Source organism: Daphnia carinata, chromosome 3 (genome assembly GCF_022539665.2).
Source record: "Daphnia carinata strain CSIRO-1 chromosome 3, CSIRO_AGI_Dcar_HiC_V3, whole genome shotgun sequence".
Taxonomy (NCBI): Eukaryota; Metazoa; Arthropoda; class Branchiopoda; order Diplostraca; family Daphniidae; genus Daphnia; species Daphnia carinata.
Window position 1 is genome coordinate 3,807,309 of NC_081333.1, and position 17,574 is coordinate 3,824,882.

At 41.1% G+C, this 17,574-nt stretch overlaps 2 protein-coding genes across 2 annotated transcripts; one reads left to right on the top strand and one right to left on the bottom strand.

Annotated features, from left to right (window-relative positions):
- Positions 1–2,458: 2,458 nt before the first annotated feature.
- Positions 2,459–10,454, bottom strand: LOC130693505 (metabotropic glutamate receptor 2-like). The gene is made up of 17 exons (XM_057516658.2): positions 10,194–10,454; positions 9,973–10,114; positions 9,354–9,508; positions 9,072–9,242; positions 7,346–7,742; positions 7,084–7,145; positions 6,855–6,967; positions 6,215–6,321; positions 5,899–6,048; positions 5,257–5,393; positions 4,723–4,893; positions 4,335–4,653; positions 3,554–3,669; positions 3,330–3,484; positions 3,076–3,211; positions 2,910–2,994; positions 2,459–2,795 (listed from the first exon to the last, which is right to left on the bottom strand). Exons 1-17 carry the CDS (start codon positions 10,431–10,433, stop codon positions 2,584–2,586), a joined length of 2,868 nt encoding a protein of 955 aa, XP_057372641.1. The 5' UTR covers positions 10,434–10,454; the 3' UTR covers positions 2,459–2,583.
- Positions 10,455–16,498: 6,044 nt separating this feature from the next.
- On the top strand, positions 16,499–16,968 carry LOC130693562 (neuropeptide-like protein 31). The gene is made up of 2 exons (XM_057516736.1): positions 16,499–16,559; positions 16,627–16,968. Exons 1-2 carry the CDS (start codon positions 16,545–16,547, stop codon positions 16,846–16,848), a joined length of 237 nt encoding a protein of 78 aa, XP_057372719.1. The 5' UTR covers positions 16,499–16,544; the 3' UTR covers positions 16,849–16,968.
- Positions 16,969–17,574: the final 606 nt, after the last annotated feature.

The window sequence follows — 17,574 nt, forward strand, 5'->3', positions numbered from 1 at the left end:
TCCGTCAGCTTTTGCCAATCTCTGTATGCGGCTTCGAATGTTTAATTTATTCGACTGGCAAACGTTGGAATATAAACTTGTCGGTGCACATTCAAAAATGATTGATTATGTAAATTCAAATGTTTAGGTTCTTAGATGAAATAACGCATGAACACTGTCATTAGCAGCTTATTTTTCGCTGTTAAGTTGTTTTATTCATATCGATCGAAACGTCTTGAAAACGTTGCTTGCCATAGGACTGTCGTTCACGTTCCTATTGGCGTGTTTAGCAGGTATTTACAAAGCCTTAGAGGACACGTAAAATCTTTAAACGCGTATACTAGTTTACTCCCGGCCGCCCATGTTTCCTTACTAGGCTCGTGTAGAGAGCGAAAATAAAAAGTAAAAACTTGTTGAATAATAAAAGAAGGGCGATTCATGTATTAGAAATATACTTGCACGACAGAAGCCTGGCCAAAAGCTTGTTTGTCGCCCGCTAGGGCTGTTAATGTCAACGGGCTATACTGTACCCATTGCACCAAGATATACGGGTATGCTCTTTGTTGTACCTCAGTTTTTCTTTTTACGTCCCTTTGTCTGTATTGCAAAGCCCGTATATGAACCCGACTAGTTTTTGGCCTTCTTTTCCGTTCTTTCAAATGCCAAAGTGATTTCGAGAAGCTAAACCTGATTACAATATAGCTCGATGACATGTCAGATTGCGTGCCGTGACACGGCCTCTTTAAAACCCCGCGTGTTTCTATTCAGGTTAATAAGATTCAAGGTGGGAAAAAAATATTGTGTTGATTAACTTCTGTTTTCAACGGGTTTTATAAATATCATATGAGAAAAAGGGAACGTGTTATAAGAGTTTTGAATGCGCCACAGCACTCGGGCTCGTTCTCAACGACCTTTTTTTTTATTATTATGATGGCTGATTTGGGATCATGAATGGGATCGATGTCAACAGCGCGTGAATGGGGGCAAAAAGAAAATTGGCGGTATAGAAAATAAACAGAAATAGTGACACTGCTACGTGATTGCTGTATATCAGTGGCATTCTATATGTTCCTGTCAGCACCTTGTTAAGAATTGAGGCTGGATATTTTGCGCGACAGACTTGTGCGGTGTCAGTATTGTAATAGGATGCTGCTCCATTCTTTTTCTTTTTTCATTTACACGGGGTATTTATGTGTGTGTTAAACTCGATTTTATATGCACGGGACGAGAGAATTCATTATGCAATTCAGTTTGATTCTTTGCCATCGACTTTTTTTTTTTTTGGAGACGGCCCAACAAGATGAGACCTTCGCTGTTTAGCACATCCACCTCCTTTTTTTTCCGTGACTGTAATTTATATTTCGCCAGCTGGCCTAATCTCTGTAAATCACGATGACACCGTGATTAGGATCAGTTGCGACATCAGTCGCGTGAAAATGTAGGTCAGCTCTACTTTTTTCGTGTTAGTTTTTACCCTGACTCAGTTGGCTGTTACCCCACTTTTTTAGCTGTGCCTGTTAACTATGATAAATATGGGAGTCACAAAGAACATAAATATTTTTCTCCTTGATGTATGTACTGATGATTATGCAATAACAGGATGATCAAACTCCCTTCTGAAGGAAACGCTCGTTATAAGGAAATATGTAAAAACATGCGCATACTGATTAAAGAAGTGCATGGTGTTTCTGCTTTGAAACGGGAGAATAATAAGGGTTCCTTCAGACGCTTAGGTTGTATGCGTAATTGGAAGCTGACATTCCAGGAAAGCAATGCGGTGTCGTAATGCCAAACTTGTCAGCACTGTTGACTACTAAAGAACTAGCACGTCGTATTCAAACTGTTTTCATAGCTGAATATGCTGAACAACACAGACGATTTCCGACTCACCGAACACAACCGTTCTCCGCTGAGAATTCCAATTAAATACGGTGTATACTGTACGGTTAAGTTATCAGGCAATCCAATCAATCGTTCACTGATCTTTCGTTACGTGACATTGTCACATTGTTGATGATAGCCACCATCACAAAATGCAACACTTAGCTTGATCAATAGAGCGTGGGCGTACGCTCATCTTAATCGGCTATAACACGGCCAGCTTATGAAAAACCTTGAGCCGATTTTTGAAGCTGAAGGCACCTCATCCCTTCTTGTTTGCTAAAGAGCAAAGAATGCGAAATTGGATTGAAGCCACAGAACCAATTATCCCAAAAAGCTTCCGCGAACGTTTCGTCTTATAAACTGCATGTTTTATGATAACAGGTTCAAACAAAAGATTGCCAACGTGATTGCAGAAAACGTGTTATTTATTGAACTACTCATTTAAAACTTGTGGCTAACACTATATAGCGTCATTCTGAATAGTGTACTATTTTTTTTAAATCTATATGTAAAATTGTACCGTCATTGGATTTATTTACAGACTAGGATCGCACACGTCTGGAGCTTGTAAAGTGACGTCATACGCGATTGGATCAATCGAATTTTTCTAAATCGATCGTTTTATTCTTTTTTCTTTCATTGTGAAATGAAAAAGTGGATGGGAGGTTGGTGAATGCGTAATTTTCCAGGGCGCGTGTGCCGATGAAATAAAGAAATTTCTCATTCGTTCAACTGAATTCGTGAGGCGGAGAGGGCGCCGCCACTTGTCATCACGTCGACGATCAAGTCACTTTCATTGTCTTGACCAACTTCCGTCTTGAGCAGCTGTGGCTGAATCTGCTGATCTCCAGACGGTGACGCCATCGGTAATAATTGATTTTGCACAGCAGACAAAGCGACAAGCCCTTTGGCAGGTTCTGCCTCACTTGTTCCTAAGTTTTTTTAGTTTTTTAACGACAAAGCGGCCGTGCATTTTGAATTGAATGATTTAGGCAAATTGTCAATTTCCTTCTGATTGATGAATTCAAATGTGAATGAAATTATACCGTTATTTTGGGCGTGCCCATTGTTAGAATGTGGATTATTCTTGGAATGACGGATCGACCCTTTAGACGTTGGCACCGTCAAAGCCTGATAAATGGAACATTTTGTATGTGAAACACAAGAAAGGGTGTCAACGGGGACAGTGATATTTTATAGCATTCTTCTTACTTGTCGAACGTTCCGTTCCGGATGGAAGATGATGATGTAAAGTTTCGGAGAAAAGAGGCAGGCCAGCGTGACGGTGGCGCTCAAACTGATGGTGACGCTCATGCTGGTGATCCTTAGCGGCAAATTACTCGCCGTACTGCCATCAGCCATCATATGCAAAAGAGAATTGAAATAGGAGGGGGGGGGGATAAGGATAATGGCGGTGCGTTTCACATACAAGAGAGAAATCCAAAAGTTGGATGAATAAAAGAAACCTGAAGTAGATGGGCACAAAGGCCAGCCAGATGACGCACGTTGTGTACATGGTGAACCCAATGTACTTTGACTCGTTAAAGGCGGCCGGTATTTTGCGTGTCACGACGGCGTAGATGGTGCACAGGAGAATCAAAAGAATCGGATATGCAAACGCCTGTCCACCAGTCGAGTAATCAAATATTAGAATAATGTTGCAGCAATGCATTATCAACTCGTTCCTTACCATCATGTAAGAAGCGTCGGTGAACGAGGAACAGACGAGCAGATTGTCCTCGCGTGTCGGGTGGACATGTTTAGCCACCGACGGAGAAACCCAGAGCCACGCTAGCAAAATGATTCCTATTCAAATAGATGCATGCAACCTTTAACGTACTGATCAAACATAATACGCTCGAAATCTATAATAAAGAGGATAAAATTTGATGTCCCAAAACTCCCACACATCAAAACTTTGTTCTGCAGTAACGTATTCTTTTTCAACAACGAGTATGCTCCAATTCAATAGACACCATGGCAACAGATATGTCAATCCTAGACGACAACTATGTCGCAACAGTTCCATTCGCCTTTAGAATTTGCAATAGCATCAGCCGGAATGTGCCGTTTGACTGTACGCAACTCATCCGTACGGAAATGTAGATATTCAAAATTCGGCGATATTCGCAAGAGCATATCATCATGCTTGCCATCATCGAACATAATTGTATTTCGGAGGGCACCAGTTTTGAACACAAGCCAAGCTGTTGTGTCCGAAGATGGCAAGCTGCTGCCAAAATTTTGATACAATTCGCAATAACATTCCAAAATGCGGATTTGATTTAAAAAAAAACCAATACTTGATGAAACAAGTCACACTTGTTCAGCAAAAGTGGCTTGAAATGCTCCTAACTGTTTAGCGCTGTTCTATTTTTTTTTTGGGCGCTAAGAGGGCTAGTTTTTTGGGCGCTAAGTTGGGGAGGCGTTTGTTCTGTCGCGTATGAAATTATGAAATTGAAAAATCAAACCTTGGACAGTGACCAAACCGCCGCAGATGGCCAACTGGGATTTAGGCGAGATGAGTCCCGGCCGTCCTGCGGACTTCTTGCCGCTCCGGAAGATTCTGGCGATGCGGTTTGTCTTTGTGAACAAGGCGGCGTAAACGACGCTGAAACAGAGTCCAATGGCCGTTTGTTGGACGCCGCAGACCACGTCGGTCGGTCGCAGGACGAATAAGAATGAGACCATGTAGCAGAGCAGGATCCCGCTGAGCAAAACGTAGCTCAGTTCCCGTCCGGAAGCCCGCACCACTGGCGTGTCATTGTGTTGACAAAACACACCTAAAACCTGCAATTGTGGATTTCAAGCGTCTTTCGTTATGCATTTTTATTCAAAAAATAAATGTGGGTATTTTACTGCGAAGGTGAGCAGGATGCCAACAGCCGAAAATGACATGGCTCCAATGGCCCATCCGGTGTCAGGTCGAAGGTAAACCTCGGGAATGGCTAGACATTGACTCCGTTCCGCATTCGGTAGAGTGCCTTGCGGGCAAGCTAAGCATTGCGTTTCATCATCCGGATTCCGTATCTGTTTCAAAAGGAATAGTTACAAGTTGTTATAGAACCTTGTTCCAGATGGCGTGGCCATGCTCTTCTTCTCAGACAGTTTGTTACTGATTCATCGACCTGCACCACCAGTTCGTATACCCCGTTTCCTCAGTAAACGTTCACTGGGGGGAAATTGATTTCAAATCTCCTCCTCACAACACACATCGACTTCTCACAATGTCTGACGGCAATTTAATTCCACCTTCTCGAACAATTTTCCGCATTCGGCTGTTCAAATAATATCGTACTCTAGCTGCGCTGGTTCAGCCGCCCGCGATGGGCCTCAAGTTCACGCAGGGCTCTACAGATAGTGAACGTAAACACACATGCAAACGTGGAATACCTGATAGCTGATGCATTCGACGCACGTCCAGCAGCAACCTTCGCCTTCCACGTACTTTTTCGCCTGCGAAGCGTTGCACGGCCGGCTGCAAATAGATTCCGGCTGCATCACCTGATCCCCGCGGAATAGAAGCTCTTCTAGCAGCGTTTGAAAATCCAACATGTCAAAAAACAAACGATAAAACAAAAATCAGATGATAGTCTTATTTCGTCAGCAGCGGTTGCCCAGTGAAATATTATTAAGGATATATCAACTGATTTCAAAAGGGGGGATGCTGACAGTAGGTATAGTGCAAAGACTCGCAACCAATTGTGTAAAGAAGGATCGAAATAATACTACTAAAGAAGGTAGCGGCCATTAATTCTAGGTATTAGATATTAAAGAGCATGTCTTCTTTTTTTTAAATACCAATAAGAGAACCGTTTCACCAGAAGTCTTGTTAGTATAATCCCCCTAGCATTAATGCGTATACCATAGTCCGACGTTATCTGCATTGTTTGATTAGCTAACGACTTCAGTTTTGAAAAAAAAAGAATAACTTGAGAGCGGATAGCCCACTACTGGACAGTAAAGAGAAACAACGCTGGGCAGTTACAGCTGGGCAAGATTGTGGGCGAGGATCTACAGAGAGCAATAAATTACCGTTCTCATCGAGTTTTAGTTGTCCCGAGTGGTACTCGCCAACTCGCAGCCATCGATATCGACCGGCAGAGACTTGCTTGAAATGAATTAAATCGTAGCGGGCAGGGCCGTCACCATAATCGTCAAATTGGAAACGATCGCCACTCAATCCTGTCGAAATACATTGTTCGATACAGAGGTTGAATTATGACATCATTCTTTACCCCAAAGGGATTCAAAATTTGAATACGATTACACACAACAGTTTATACTATTTGATTAATAGCCGGCGTGCAATTTCTGGAAATAACATCAACAAGAAATGGATAGCACTTACCTGTGAATTCGACTCGCCTCAGGTATTTGAGCAATTCACTTCCATCTATGGGCACCATTTCTTTGCACAGACCACGTTGGCCTTTGCAAACCGTCTGATGCATGTCCCTTTAAAATGCAATTGGGAAAGGTATAGAAAATTATTTAAATGTTCCTCAGGTTCTTTGTCTTTTGATTCTTAGAAAGACGAGGATGGGTTGGTAAGCGAGAAAAACGAATGTCCCATGATCTTTTTCGGAGAAAATTCAGCTGAATGGCATTTGTTTTCGACATTGTCCACTTACTACAGGAAGACGAAAATAATTTTCCGAGAAATTGCATAGCGTACCCATCCCGAGATCTGTTAGTTTCTTATCTATTCGTTATCCTCTTGTCCTATTGATCCATTTACTTCTTTTCCCTTTATTTTATGTCCTCGCCCACGATAGCTAGTCTATATGTTGACCAATCACTAGGCCTTCAACCGAATCAGTGGGCATCTACGTTCGCCTGATTAACTACCGTGCAGTTTGAATACTAATGGGCAAAATGGACGTGATATTGTCCGTTAGCTTTGACCGGGGGAGGGGGCAGTGGAAGAATTGTAGACGTTATAGAATAGGAACCCAGTTGATGTCTATTGGTTTCCGTATTGGATTTACTTGAAAGCATTGGCGAAAGCCATGACAGCGTCGGAGACGTATTGCAATTGTCCTTCGAATTCGGTTCCTTCAGGGGTGAGTTTCTCTCGACCCGTGCACGTCCTTTGCCAATTCTGCGGAATAGAAGAAATGGCTTAGCGAAGACAGGCAAAAACTTGGATTGCAGCCAGATGACCGGATGCTTTTATTTTAATGGTTGAGTACGAATGCATCGTTCCAAAGAGCTTACCTGGTTGTAGGGAGTTGGTGGACTGGACGGGTACCGACACTGGAAATGGTTTTCCCAGAATTCTGTCAATGATATTCAGACAATGAAATGCTACCTTTTGTCCATTCAATTGAAATTTGAACTATGTTACTTCTAAACAAGTAATTGCGTGTTGAAACAAAAGAACAAGGGTAGAATGACGTAGTGAAAGACAATCTCCCAGGAAGACATCCCCCCTCGAGAAATGAATGAAGAAAGAATAATTTTCGATAGAAAGACTCACCAATGAACCAGGGATTGCGTTTGTTATTGAGCGGCGTGAGCGAGAGAAAGTAATTATCGAATCCCCTAACGGGATGAGCTTGCGGAAGAAAAGCCAAAGTGCCCTCGACCTCTTGCTCGTTGCCTTCGGAGACCAGCAGACGTCCGGCCCATCCGTCTGAGCCGATCCAGTTGAAATTGGCCGTCAGATTGTTGCGTCGGACGGCTCTCATCACACCCGACACCTCCTGATCTGAGCCGAAGATGATGACACCTTTGGCTTTGGGTTTCGAGTTCAACTTGTGAACGATGCCATTGTAGGCCGCTTCGCCGGCCACGCCCGAATCCTTCACCAGCCGCTCCTTGACGGCGATACAAATGTTGTTCTTGGCCAGCAGCACTTCCAACTCCTCAAATGCCTACAGAAAATTGCTTTCATGTGAGTGTCTAGATCCAGTAATACCGGGTCAATATTGACAGCACAAATTGCATTCGCAGTTTTCTTACAACTGTCGCTATATAAACAGCAAGGGCCTTTGTTGTTATCATCCGAGCCTACGGTATGTTTGCGCAGTTTATCTTTGCATACATGGGTGTTTGCACCACACACTGTATAGGCACACCCTATGGTGTGCTTGTCATTCCCGAAGTGCCATCCGTCACAACACGCAATGTTGACGGTACCAGAGGCCAATCAAACATTTCTCTTTACGCGACGATGAACGTGGACGAGGTTAAACAAATATTGACATTCATCATCGTATTTTTTTATTCTTTACTCAACATGCTCACCATCCATTGCTAGTGTATGGGAAACACGGCAGTTCTTCACGATTTTCTTTACATTCCGCCCGACAACCTAGAACTCTAAATCCAACTAGATCCCCACCCAGATGCCCAATCACATTTTCTTTTTAAGTAAAACTAAACGGCTTGAAAAGAAAAATGCGTCTAGTAACTCGAAAGGTGAGGCTAATGTTGGCTGGCAGTCGATACTCGCGATTTAACGACGACGATAAAGAACTATCGATCGCTAAGAATGGTGGATACATTCCCGAATTCCTCTATCTATCCAAACCTGCGAATGCTTCCGTCTAGTGACCAGAAAAGTGTAAGAAATTCAAGACGATAAAAGCAAAGAAATCTATATCCCAATAGCTTCGCTATGACGGTCCGGTTCTGAGTGCTCAGTTGCATCGACTGGAACAAAGGCAACATAAAAAAGAAAAAGGTTCAGACAGAAGGAGAGAGAGAAAGAGGGAGGCTCTTTAGCAAGAGAACGTCCCGTGAAGTTATTTTATGGGTCTGCAGTCCTAACTTCTCTACGTAAGGTATAGCGATAGTTTTCTTATTCTGAACGTCCCCAGTTTCCGCTATGGTAATTGCACATGGACGTAGAAGATAATCTGAAGGAAACTGCACTTTTTCAAGAGTGTGGTGCTTATTTCCATCAACGGGGATTTATAAAACATTCATTAGTGTCTCTTTAGAAATGATTCCGACTGCCCTGCTCGACTGGTAAGGCTTTCCAAGGAAAGATTCCATTAATTGAATCTTGACGACATGCTGTCAGTTGCACGGCCTATCCAGGGATCGTTCCTTTTCACAGCGGCAGAGTAAAACGAAAACTTTTGCCATCTCTACAGCGTGTATAAAGCCTTCGCTAACACCAGCATAATCAATGAATCTTGGATATTTAAAAAAAAAACACGTAAAGTGTAGATACTGCATTATGTAAGGCAGCTTACCTTGATACCGTACGTGGACTCTTCGTAGAGGATGGAAATGTAAGTCCATTTGAGGAAACGGATGATTTGCACGATGGCCATCACCTGGTGATGATCAGAGGGAATAGTCCGAGTGAAGTATTCGAAGCGTTGCTTGTTACTCAGCTCGGGACTCGACGAGAAGAAGGAAACCTTTTAACAGCCACGAGCCGTAAACATCAAAGCCCACCCCCCAAAAAAGAAGTGTTACGTTTGTTGTTAATAATAAAACACACCGGATATACAGAAAAAGGTATGAATCACCTGGGGGATCCTAAAAAGACGCAAAAGATTTGCCACCTGGATGGACGTTACTGAAGACGAGGCGCCCACAACACCGGAGATGACTTTATTCCTTACATCCGGCACAGTTCCATCAAGACATTTGTAATCGGTGTCGTCGATATTACTTATAGAACCTGCACAAGTCAGCCAAAATTAGATCAACATTATACGTTGCTGTAACGCTCTGTTTACTAACTATAACCACTATGAATAGCAATTTCCTAGAAATAAGCCAAACTCATAAAAATTGCATTCCTTATGCAGCAGTATGAAACTCTATTCACGAAGAGTTTATTCTCAGTTTTTAAAAACGTCAGCACTTGGAACAAAAGGTTGTGTGAATCCTTACACTATACGTCCAATCCGAATTGGTAAACATCAGGTGATCTGCAAAGTACTCTGAACTTATGTCCAAAGTGTTCATTAATGGGTAATACCAAATTCAGTACATTGAGAAGCGGAACTCGGGGTTTCAAGAGAGTTGCGCAGAACTCATAAGTTTGCCAAATGAAACATTAAAAAAAGATGATTGCAGTACAAACGGACGTTGTGAGCTTAACTTTCATTTTTTTTTTCAAAGCCATTTTTAAAAGCATACCTTTAACGAAAGCGACAGCCTGTTCCAGTCCGTAAGTGTCTTTGTCGCAGTCGTCGAGGATGTGAGCTCCGATAGTGAAACCGGCCGTGCTGGACAGGATCGGATTGATTTGATCGATGGTGAACAACATCGTCTCCAAGGCCTTTCCAATTTTTTATTTCCCAACCCAACGTTTGCAATGAATTTTTTTTTCCGATAATTCGTGAATGAAAATGTGTTACCTGAATGCCACCTTGTGGCATGACAGGCCCGCAGGTGATGTCATCTTGTCTTTCGTGAATCATCATGAGACCCCCGAGGATGAGATCCCCTTCCACTTCAGACGCTTTTTTCGTTGGCCAAGTGAAATTGAACGGTGGTCTCGAGTTTGGCGTCACATGAAGCTGGCCAACGACCGTCAAAGGCATCGCCATCATTATTAAGATAAACGTCCGGAAGGACGACCATTGGTAATGCGACATTTTTAGTTTTCTTCTTCTGTTTTTCCTTTTTTTTTTACAGTCCCACAATATCTGATGACACTAGTCTCTTCGTTTGTGTAAATTCTTGTTTTCTTATAAGCTTCCGGAGCTCCGTCGTCGTCTCAGCTGTCGTTAGCCTTCAGCGGTTCCGGAGCAGCTCCCAAACGAAGCAACGTCCGACGAGAACAAAGATCTTAGACAAAATCCTAAATAAAACAAGAAAGAAACAAGACAGTTGTTAACCTACAAGACTTTACGTGATATTCTTACAGTGTTATTCGCCTATGCAATCAGCTTCAACTTGACTGCTTCCTTCTTAATGCAATCCAATCATTTGCAAACTGTTTTCGTATTCGTAGATTTCTACTTACGTCCTAAGCGATTCAATAACTTTCGTCCTTCAGGTGCGATGGAGTCAACAACCTGATCCGACAGTGTGTTACTTATACGTGATGTAACGACGGCAACCATATGGTCTTACCGCACGCGTGAAACGTTCACGCTTAAAAACTATTCCAGATAAAATGCGGTCAATACGACAACAAAAAAACGATCAGTTACTGCCATTTGCATATAGCGGGTTTTTGGAAGAAGTCTCTCCTAATTGATTTCTGAAAAAATCTAATGCAAAAGGTTGAATGTGGTTTTAATTCCCTTCCGCTGAAATGCCCCCCTTTGCCACACAAAATCAGCTGCTTAATTTCGCAGAATATTCATGTCCTTCCTTTTGCACGAATTTAGATTTTGCTTCGGTCTTTGCCAATCTTAATTGCTACACCGTCAGTAAAGGGTAGAGAGCTTATCGAGATATTGATTTTCTCTTTTAAAGGCATAAGTTTCTCTAATGACGCATTAAACGAACAAAAGAATCGAAACAAAAGCCGACAGATGGGCTGTTCAAAACGGCCAGAAAGGTAAAGATGGAGCTGAGTGTTGCAGAAAAACAAGAGACGCGTTCATCGCCATCAGATCATTCGTTTGTAAGACTTCTGTTTGCCTATTGTTAAAGATAAATACGAGTCTAGTGATGCTCGAAATTCGCGAAAGTGCTTAAGGTATTCATTTCTGATATGCATCTTGCATTTGCAATTCAAATGGAACGATATGGTGGATGTCGTCCTTGTTTTTGGACAACAGAAAACCGAAGCGGATATTGCTGTTCATCAGAGCTTCAGCCAGAAGCTTATCGAATGTCGTCTTTGTCACACAGGCCAGAAAAAAAAAGAAATCGATTTTTTTAGAGATGTCCGCGTCACGAAAGCGATCGTAAACGAAACAATCTGTTGTGTTAGCATACAAGCGTTTTGTTTCATGGCTGATGTTATCATCACGAAAGTAAAGGCAAGCAATCAAAAGCGATAGGCTCTGACAGCTCCCACACGATGACAATAACGTAAACTTAATCTCCTTTTGGTTGGTGCCTTATGGTGTTACAACATGACGTGTATTGGCTCACACTTTTAAAGCTCTGTAACTAGTCAAACAAAAAATACATAAGGTCTTAACAGTAATAATAAAAAAAAGGGGGCGAAATACAGAAGGGCCGAAAAGCTTAGTGTCTATTTACTTTCTTTTTGAAATTTCTTTCTTTTTATTGATCAACAGCAAATAATCGCATCTTATTCATTCGTCCGGCAGGATGTGAAATCTTCTTTTGCGAAGGGGATTTTTCGGATTGATTTATTTCACGCGCTGTAACGGCCATCATATTCCATTTTCACACACTTGCGCCAATATTTAAATTCGTTCGTCGGCACAATTGCGGTACGTGTTGTACGTCCCGATGTTGGAATCGATTTGGCCTTTGCCGATGATCTATAGCCAGGCGCACATTTTGCCCTTTCAATGATACCACAGCTGTTAGATAGCTGATGGTATAAATCTGATAGCGTATAGCTATTACACTCGCCTAACAATGGGCAGCCATCACAAACGACGGGATGTGATTCTGATTGAAGATACAGAACGAACGCCATGTTTACCAGGGTCATCCCCATCGTTTCGTGTCTACTTATTCTTGGCCAACCGTCATCATCCGCTCAATCACCGGGAAGGTTGTTTGCTCGGCGTATAGTAACACAACAATTGTGGTTATATCTGTCCTTTTCTTTTATTCTTTTCTTGTGTTTCGGTGTGTTTTTACCGGAGCCGCTGATAATGCATGCATTATACTAGAGCGCATCGATTTGAAAATAAAAGAAACGCCTTATCAAGTTGATCCTTGAGGACGATCCTGCCGAGAAGATCAAATGGAAAAGACGGAGAGAATTTCAAAACAACATCAGTAAACATCAAGGATTCACGTCAGCAGCTATCGCAGCTCACGAATTTTAGACGCCTTTCACGCGCTTTGACTTGTATATCGCATTTTGATCTGCGTGGCCCTACGCAAACATGACGGCAGCTATTGACAATAATAAAAATGTAAAAGGATTTTATTCGGCGTCAAGTCTTTTTAAGATAGAAAAAGAAAAAATTGAAGAAGATCTAACAGAATTTTTTATGTCATCTATTTTTGTTTTACGTTGCCGTAGATGCGCATCATAACAAGAACTTAGAGGAGGGTGGGCGCAATTGGAACACGCGGCAATTGAAACAAAAATTCTACCACTTAAAGTACGTAAGAGATTTGGTTTAAAAAATTTGAACTAACGGGAATTAGGGTTCTACATTTTTAGAAAAAATTGGAGGCTTTAGAATTTAAAAGTTTTCGAATTATCCCAGAAAATTGTTTTTTGGCTGTCCATTTGTTGTTTTTTTGCAGACAATTTTTTCGTTTTCACACTGAAAACGATGGAGAAAATCATTAAAAAAGGTCTCCAATCATTCGTCATTCATTAAGCTATAAGTTGATCACATTAATTTTTTTCTAGCTTAACTTTATCACCTATAAAAATTAAAACTCCGAGAAGACCCATGGTCGGAGCAATTGGAACACCTTGTTCCAATTGCGACCCTTCCGTATGCGCGTCTCCTTTACTGTAGTCTGGCAACGGTGTTCCCTACGCAGCGTATTAGCAGAGCTCTTTTTTCAATTATTGTTTATTTTGTGTTTTATTTCGTCTGCTGGGTGGCTGGCATTTATCGTCTGCCACAATGTTTTGTGCTTTTATTTACAACGTTGACGAAAGAAATTAAATTTTAAAAATTAAATTAAGGACATTAACAACAATTATGATGTAAGGCCGGACATGCAATATTCGATTATAAAAATTTGATCTCCATACTATTAACCGTTCTTTGGATTACTAACGGTGTTCAGAACCTAATTCAGAAAACTACTAAAATTAATTAAATAATATTTATTTACTATAGAAACTTATAAAACATCTTAAAAAATAAAGATTAAAATTCTCTATATTACTGTAAAAAATTCATCAAAATACGTATCCCAGATTCTGAGATATCGTCATTTTAGTTTTTTCGTAAAACCGGGAGCTCTCTTATGGGAAAACCCACGTTTCAACTGCCCAGACGCCCTGTTTCAATTGCCGAGTAGAATTGGCAATTGAAACAACTTGGGGTACCTCCGGTTTTTTACTCATAGCACACATTAAACTTTGCCGAACCCACCCAAAAAAAATACGGTTATGTAGCTGACATAACTGGCTACAAATCTATATATTTTTTACTTTACTTGGACGATTTTTGTAATCGTACGGAACAAAAATAAGTTTTGTGTTCCAACCACGCCCACCCTCCCCTACTAAACTCAGGTTCGCTTTGATGCTGGACGCTTTTTCAAAGTCATTTTTGGAATGCCCCCGAGTGAAACAGCCCCGAAAATGAAATTTAATAGCCAACTCCCTCTATCGAAATAGCTTTATAGACTAAGGGAAACGAGTTAATTAATTGTACCAAGTTTTGTTTTTGGCCCTTGTCATGCAGGTCTACATCCGCGCTTTAGTCAAGTGGTTGAATTAGCCAAGCGCGGACAAGCTATCACGTTTCTAATAGTTGGCTATAGTATACACAAAATAGGATGAGAGTCAAGTGCGACTGCATTCAGGATCGGAGAGGTTGGTGACACTAAAAGGCTTTTCGAGCGAGTGCGCCGAGATTAAGAAATGGCATCAATGCACACACGCCATCCAAAAGTCTAAATGAGTCCTTTCCCCAAAAGGCCCTGCTTGATTAAGAATGAGCAAAGCTCATTGTGGATCAATAGTCGGAAATAATTTGTCGGCATAAAAATAGAACGAGTGCAGAATTGAAAATCTTCTAAATTTATACATTCAATTTCAGTTATCAATACTCACATGAAAGGTGTAATCAATGACGTGAACATCGAGCGCGAATGACCACCCTTCTCCTTTTACAGACCTCTTTTTAAATCCACATCATTTGTCCGACATGTTCAGCAATTAAAAACACCCGAATTCACAATCAAAACAAACTGATTTTCAAACAATTTTTGGCCCACCCCCCCCGAGATAAAAAAAAACGTAGAACTTGGTTGATCTGAGGATCAAAATGGAACTGGCCGATTGAAGTTCCAGTATCTTAGAACCGTATGGGGCATCGTCAGGCCTCCGACAGACGCAAAACAACTTCTTATATAAGTTAGAACGACAAGTGGGTCGACTCCTTTGGCCTTTGCGACATCGCCTGCGCGTGCGTCTTTTACCTAAAGACCTTCCGCAATCGCCGCGTAGAGTATTCATTGAATAAACGGGACCCTCTAAATTTAAAGTGCCCTGGAATTAACAAATACTCGACAAATCATCATGATTATTTAATTTATTAATCAAATTAATAGACGAAAAGAAAGTGTTTTAATTTAGATTTATGGCATAGGGTTTCATCGACTCCAAGTGAAACCATTTCAATTCCATGCTTATTATCTCAAAAATTATAAATTTGGCGTGAAAATAAAATCTATTTTCGTGATCGTCGTTTCATTTTGAATATCACGCAGATATTTTTATAGCAATATATTGATTTTTGTAAAAATAAATAATAAAAAAAGTCGGGCTTATTTTGTCGGGCTTATTTTTCAAACCCAACTTTCTCTTCAAGGGGAGTGGGTGCCTAGAATTTTGACTTGGATTTCATATTCCATCTCTCCCGTTCTAAACTAATTTGACCGCTGATTCCGAATAAAATATTCGCTTTCCCATTAATTATGTAGATTTTTAAATAACAAATACTTCTAACCTACCCACTTTGAATTTGAACTGATTATTTTTTTTATTTGATATGAAAACTTATACATTCTATTTTAGTGGCAAAATAAAAGCTTAACAATAAATTACACGTTTGATTCTTTTCTTTGATGTATTTCCATCCTTTGATACTTTTAAGAGCCACTGGAGTTTCTTCTATTATAGAGACAAGCGTGTGCCCTAGTCTCACGTGGCCTCTCGTTCAAACGCGTATAGACGTGACTCGAGAGGCCTTCCCATAATTTCTTTTTCGCAACAAGGAAAAGAAAACAAATATTATAGTGACACACAAAATGCAATCGCTAAAAGAACATTACCAACACGATTGCTTTTATTGCTGTTGTTACGCCCCCGACAATTGCCGTTTGCTGAAGTCCACCTTGCAATGCAAAAAAGGGCGACATTGAAATTTCATTTTATGAGTCACGTACAAAGTTAGCAGCAAGTGGATTCATGGAACATTTAGCACCGGACAGTGTAGCTCTTCCGCGCTAGTCTTTTTTGGGTCAAGGATTGTTCCTTTCTTTCATATAGCGCATATACAAAACATTTTGTGACTTGTTGCAAAAGAAACACCTCATCAGCTTGAGCAAATATTTGAAATCCTTGTACCAGATGACATTGCAAGAGCCCATTTAACCGAGATTACACTGTCGCCAATACGGACGCGATTTATAGCTGCAATGACCGTGGATGGTAGCGAATGAATAGCGGAAATCGCTTAGAGTATAAGGCCGTTTCAATGGCAGCTCGCGTTTGTGTAAGAATGAGAGAGAAAGCGGGACAGTACGATGCAATCAAGTGATTTTAGCGAACTTCCTAAAAATTTAAAGACCTTGATTTTTTTTTTCCACAGGTTACAAGGAGTTTCTTCGTATAAATAGACGATGGTCAACGCATTTTGCAACGACAGTTTCAACACGGCGACTAGCTGGACAGCTCCAACATGAATCGCAATCTGGTACGACAATTTTGTTAATATAATTCCAATCAAAACTACATCGTTTTTGCATTTAAATGTGTTAAAGATTGCAGTTTTCGCGCTCTTGGTGGCGATGTTGATTGCAGTGGATGGCAAACCTATTTTCGGTTTGCTGGACGGTCTGTTTGGTCATGATCATCATCATCATTACTACGATCACGGCCACCATGGTTACGGACATTACGGTGGTTATCCAGGTCTTTACGGAGGCTACCCAATTGGCTACTATCCTCCTTACGGATACGGTGGCTATCATTACGGCAAATAAAACAAAACCACGTTAAGGCCAACGACGAAGACATCACCTGTACACATTTAATTTAAATATTCGATTGCAATGATTAGTATCCAATTTTTTGTTTAATAAAAAATTTTTAACTTGGAAAAATATCATTGAAAAACAAACAGTGGGGAAGAACTGATGATGGGTATTGATTTCGACAAGAACTTTACCATCAATCGGAGTGCACGTCATCAAAATCAAAAGGAAAATGGAAGTAGGCGCTTTTACTAACTTTGTAAATCGGAAAATGCAGAGGAAACTTTGAGCTAACTATGCCACGTCCGGCTACCTCCCTTTCTAGAAGCAAAAAGAAAATGTTTGTTTTCTTCTTTTGTTTTCATTTTGGGGACACGTTGTCAGCTAGCGTGATGCCCGTTGCTAGGGGGGCGTTGGTGCCAACGTTCCATTAAACAGCTTCCGGATCGGCACACCCGGCAAAAAGGGTTAACAGAAGCTCATCCGCATTTAGCGATTCACTTTGGCTCCTTGCGTTCCGATACACTTTCGTTTCCAGCGGAAACGAAAATACATTCGAAAAGGGGAAGGGGGGATATAGCATTACAGCAATAGAACAGCTTTTCGCGTTAAGCTTTGCGCGCACAGAACGTAAGGCTGCCTTTATTTTCTTTAGTCACATAACAGAGAAAACAAACTCGAGTAGCGATTGGAAGCAATTAACTTGTTATTTATTCAGCTGCTACTTCATGTTTA